At 47.9% G+C, this 5,517-nt stretch overlaps 1 protein-coding gene across 1 annotated transcript; it reads left to right on the top strand.

Moving 5' to 3' along the window:
• The first annotated feature begins 502 nt into the window (after positions 1-502).
• Positions 503-4,491, top strand: LRIT2 (leucine rich repeat, Ig-like and transmembrane domains 2). The gene is made up of 2 exons (XM_019617996.1): positions 503-1,284; positions 3,292-4,491. Exons 1-2 carry the CDS (start codon positions 516-518, stop codon positions 4,107-4,109), a joined length of 1,587 nt encoding a protein of 528 aa, XP_019473541.1. The 5' UTR covers positions 503-515; the 3' UTR covers positions 4,110-4,491.
• Positions 4,492-5,517: the final 1,026 nt, after the last annotated feature.

Genomic DNA, 5,517 nt, shown 5'->3' with positions numbered 1-5,517 from the left:
GTGGCCTTCCACAAGATAAACCCTTCTTTTTCATCTTGTGTCACAGGATGCTCTTGTTCTCAAGACAATTTTGGAAGGTAAGAGAACTGGTTATTTTAGCTGTAGCATCAGTGAAGAAGCTCAGAGATTTCTATATATATATTCCTATACATGTTTGTTGTTGTGATGAGGACCAAAACCAAGTGGCCCCATGGTATGCCTTTGCTATAACTAATACTGCACATTACCATCTTGAAGATATAATTATGAGATCTCTTTTATTTCCTTGAGATACGTAGTTGCACGTGTAACATTTTTTTAATGCTTTTTAAAAATAATTTTAATAGTATTCTTAGAGGGAAAGATGGTGTAAAACTGAACTGAAGGATGGATTCACTGCTTCTGCATGCCATGAAAGCAACACTTGTTAATTCTTCATGTGCTTGCAGACCTATGTAGGGAACTGGTTTGTTAGCCGTGGAAGTAGTATGTGACCTAGAGAATTTTCTTGTTTCCTCCTCAGGAGTTTACTCTGCATGTCTGCACTGCTGAGGAAGATTCCTGAAAGCATCCCTCAAGACATTAGAAAAATTAGAATAGAAAACTCTCACCTAACAGAATTGCCTCGCGGGTCATTTGCGAACATTAGTGCCTTGGAGTATCTCTGGCTCAATTTCAACAACATCACGGTGATGCACATGAAGAGCCTGGAGTACCTTCTGGCTCTGAAGGAGCTGCGCTTGCAAGGGAACAAATTAAGTTCAGTGCCATGGACAGCATTTCAAGACACCCCAGCTCTGAAAATTCTGGACCTGAAGCACAACCGGCTGGATGTCCTTCCAGAACATGCGCTCCGCTATCTGCCCAACCTGACCTATTTAGATCTATCCTCAAATCAGCTTACTGTCATATCCAGGGATGTCTTCTACAGCTGGCCTATCTACCAGAGAAGCCAGATGGTGGGAGGGCAGGGAGAAGCTATTTCCAACGTTGTACTGGCCCTCCATGACAACCCGTGGATTTGTGACTGCCGCCTGAGGGGATTTGTCCAGTTTATCAAGTCAGTTGGTCCTCCTATTATTCTGATGAATTCCTATTTAACTTGCTCAAGCCCAAAATTCAGGGCAGGGAAGTTTTTTCATGAAGTGGAGCTCAACAGCTGCATGAAGCCACAAACTTCAGCTCTTGACACCAATCTGACAGTCCCAGTGGGGCTGAACATCACCCTGACCTGCTTTGTGCAAGCCAGCCCTGCCCCGGCCGTCTGGTGGACCTATGCACTCAAACTTCTACGGGCGTTTAATGGTAAGCAAAGCAAAGCTTTTTTTTGTATTTATTTATGTTTCGCTACTCTGCTGACATAGTTCTTCAGGCCATCTAGTCACCACACCAGTTCTCCGCCTCTTTGGTGCATCACTGTCATTGTGGTTGCAAAAGAATCCACACAATCTTAATTATCACACTTTATGTAAAAAATTGGTGAAAGATGAAAGGAACAAGTTCCACAATTATTTTATGACATGTGGATTTTTATTAGCAGCCTTTCCATCATGGCAAATGATGTAAGAACTATAAATAATACCTCAGCCATGCATATATATAAAATATGCACTTATCTAGACATGCATATAAATATATAATATATACTGCATAATATACAATTATATAAGTACATAAGTGTGTGTGACTAGATATGTCTCTCTCTCTCTCTCTCTCTCTATAGCCTCCATATACACATTCTCTATACATATATCTCTCTGTATATAATTATATATTTATATGTGTGTTTACATGTGTGAACATGTACACACTTGTAGACTATTCCCATATATTTTCTCAGGAAATATCCATGCAATCCACAAACCCTTGAAGCCACATCACTAGATACTGTCTACTTGCACTCTATAACCAAAATGAATGCTGTTGTTCTGCATAAACCCCACTAATTTATCTGCTTTGCTGAGGACTTCATACTAGGAGACCTTTTCCCTTCCTCTCTGTCCGGCTGGCCTCATACAAGCCCTCCCTCACAGCTATTTTTGGCACCAGTCTTCAACAGGGCAAGTTGCTATTTTCATACGTTCAAAGCTAAAAAGACACACAGCCACTGTGCAGGTTGTGTGTAGCCCAAACGATCCTGCTATCTAAGTAAGGCAGCATTTGCCCTTTATCTTGGTCTGATGTTTGATGTATTTCAGCATTTTAACAGCACTTGTGCATCTTTCTGTGAGCACATGCTGAATTAATTACACACAGGTTTTTCTTACCAATGTGCCCATGTTTGTGTAGATGATGGGTTAGTTCATAGAGTTATTCAAATTGCATTTTGTGTCCAGCTCAGCCCTTCCTTGGCCTCATGTGCCTCTTTTTTGGTCCAGAGCCTCTTGGGAATGGAATTTTTCAATTTCCAGTCTAGTGGAATGCAGCACATGTTTGAACTAGAGAGCCCTCCCTGCCTTCTTGCAGCCCGGACACGTGAAGGGCAGACGGCGCATTGCTGGGCTTGGCCACCTCCAGTGCCCTGCCTCCGGTGCTGGAGCGCCCTGAGACATTTAGGGTCTGCTCTGTGAAATGTCCCTCTCAGGGTAGGTTCACTGAATATCCTGAGCTGGAAAGCACCCACAAAGATCACTGAGTCCATCTTGTCACTCCACACAGGGCCAGCTAAGAGTTAAACCACGCAACTTAGAGTGTTGTCCCAACAGTTGTTGAGCTCCAGAATGCTTGATGCCGAGACCACTGCCTCAAGAGTGTTCCAAGTGCTTGACCAGCCACTCAGTGCAGAGCCTTTTCCTAACATCTGACCCTCCCCTGACGCAGCTGTAAGCCCTTACTTCACATCCTGTTGTTACCAAAGAGCTGAGGGCAGTACGTGCCTCTCTGCTCCCCTTGTGAGGCTAGTGAGGGTCCTTACACTCTTCTTTACACTGAGCCAGCTAAGGGACCTCAGCTGCTCCACAGAAGTCATGCATTTCAGTCCTTCCAGTATCCATTGCCTTACTTTGGACACAACATAATGCTATTATATCTTTCTTGTACTGGAGTGCCCTAAGCTGCAGGTAGTACTTGGAGGTGAGGCTGCACCAATGCTGAGTGCAGCAGGCCAGTCACTTCTTTCAGCCAGCTAGCTGTGCTTTGACCGATGGCCCCAGGACTGGGTTGGTTGGCTCTTTTGCCCATCAGGGCCACACTCCTGTTCCCTTTTCCCCAGGATAGACTGGAGCTGCTTGGCCCCCTAACCCCCACTGAGGTGGTCTCAGGGCTACAGTATCACTATTCAAGACAATGACTTGGCTTCTTTCTGCCCTGCAGTTTCCACTCAGCCCATCAGCGAGGAGACTGTCCGTTCTGACCTGCTGATCCCAGCTGTACGGCCTGCAGATGCAGGCAACTACACCTGCACAGCCACCAACTTCCTGGGCAACGCCTCAGTGGCCATTGTGCTCCATGTGGGTACCTCACCAGCCTTTGCCACGCAGCCGGGCTGGGCCGCTGCCGCCCCAGTTGAGCCAGGCGCCCATGTAGAGGTGCGTATTGCCAAGCAGACGGTCTACGGCATCACCCTGGAATGGTTTGCAGCGGCGGCAGTGGCAGAGCCGGGGGAGATCTGGTACACGCTGTTGGTGGGCCGCTACGACACTGCGCAGAAGGACGCCATCTATATTGGCCCCGGTGTCAACACCTATTCGGTGACCGACCTGCTGCCTGCCACCAAGTATGAAGTCTGCGTGGCCGTCCGCAACCAAGCGCCCCGTAAGGGCCAGTGTGTTGTCTTTGTAACAGGCAGCGACGTCAGCCAGCTGGAGCAGCGTGAAAAGCTCATCCACATTGTTGTCATCGTCTGCGCCATGGTGTTGGCTGTGCCCGCCGGCATGTACGCCTGCACTGCTGAGGCCCGTCCCGGCTGCCTGGCCCGCTGCCCCCCTGCCTGGCCCCGCCGCCGCCGTGGGGACAAGCAGCCGGGTGCTGGGAGCAAGGAGAGCACACTGGACAGCCTGCCCGGTGGCAGTCAGGATGGACTCTGCCGTCCTGACGGTGGCCGTGGTGCCCGGCGGCCCCCAGCACATGAGGAGCCCGAGCGCCCCGGCAAGGCCCGGCTGCCCCACAGGAACAGCGCTGACCTCTATTAGCACAGCCCCCGCCCCAAACGTATCTGTGGCTGCTCGGCCTGGTGAATGGTCTCCATCTTGCTGGCTTCCCCCATGTGGCACAGATGTGGGGCATGGTGGGGTGTATGGCCAAGATCTCCAGTTGGCTCGGTGCCCCAGGACTGTGGGGCATGCACCCCAGCACCCCAGGCTGCCAGCACTGCCACAGAGCAACATTCATTGGCACACAACACACACATTGAGATGCACTCAACCAGCCTAACAAACAACATAGCAAAAATATGTTGCAGTCACTTCTTAAGAAATGTTTTAAAGCCATGGTGAGACTGCTTCAATCTGGCATGTAAAGAAACAAACATTAACAAAACCACACACCCTACAGCTCCATAGAAGCACATGCAGTGACAGGCCAGAGCTGCCTGCTCTTTTTTGCATAAACATTTCTTTTTTTTTAAGTATTTTTATTATTATTTCTTTATTTTTCCCACCCAGGAGGTGGTGGGCATGGAGGTTGGTTTCAGCTCCTCCCTGTGCCAGGTGTGGACTTCTGTTGGCTGTCAAGTGGAAAAGTAAGAAGGTGCGGGTGTGGTTTGGAGTGCTTTTTTGTTTGTTTTGAATTTTCCTTTGTTTATTTTCTTACTCCTGTGAACCAGCATGATGTGGCAGCAGTGCAGGGTTTTACTTGTTTTCTGATGGGAATGCTGTATGTAATACAGAGGGAAGGAATATTTACTTGTGTCTAAAACGTGTGTCTTAGATGAGCAGTTTAGTTTCCTGCATAGCCATGCTTTTGCATAACAAAAACTTGCATATCTAATACCTTTTGTGAATTATTTTTTAATACTAAGAACAAGAGCTGGTGAATGAACGTCTTGGTTTTTGTGGACAAATACTCAACCACTGTTTCTTTCCCTTTCTATTCTCACCACCACTCCTCTCAACTTCCCCAGGAAGGCTTGTGGCAGTGGCTGTGGGGGATGATGTGGGAAGGTGATGGGGATACTTGGCATGACCCTTGCCATTGGGACATCGGCTGCCAACACTGTACGGGTATGGCCTTGACTGTAGGGCTTTGGCTGCTGCGAGTGTTGTGAGTCTGGGCAGCAGCCAGGCCCCCACCCCAGACAAGGATGCACCACCCGTCTCTCCTGCTGCTTCACAACCCGCATTTGCCTTTTTGCTGGAGGCAAAAAAACCCGAACACCCAAATATGCATGTGGGAGCTACTGGCCCAGGCTCGCAGAGCAGCCTGCATTTTTTAAGAGCATCTGAGGATATATGACTCATCTTTTTTTTTGACCTCGTGATTTCCAGCGCAACCAAATTATGCCCACAGCCCTTGTTCTATAAGTTATTGTAGACTTTGCCACAAAAAAGAAGAAAAGAAAAGAAAAAAAAGAAAACCAAAACCAAAACTAACAAGAATAAG

Source organism: Meleagris gallopavo, chromosome 8, assembly GCF_000146605.3.
Source record: "Meleagris gallopavo isolate NT-WF06-2002-E0010 breed Aviagen turkey brand Nicholas breeding stock chromosome 8, Turkey_5.1, whole genome shotgun sequence".
NCBI lineage: Eukaryota > Metazoa > Chordata > Aves > Galliformes > Phasianidae > Meleagris > Meleagris gallopavo.
The sequence above is the reverse complement of the archived record's forward strand: the minus strand, read 5'-3'. Positions and strand labels throughout refer to the sequence as shown.

Bases quoted from the DNA above. Each gene is read 5' to 3' on its own strand.
- LRIT2 (XM_019617996.1), top strand. From the start codon at position 516: ATGTCTGCACTGCTGAGGAAGATTCCTGAAAGCATCCCTCAAGACATT. The intron at 1,285-3,291 runs GTAAGCAAAGCA...TCTGCCCTGCAG, and splicing joins ACTTCTACGGGCGTTTAATG to TTTCCACTCAGCCCATCAGC.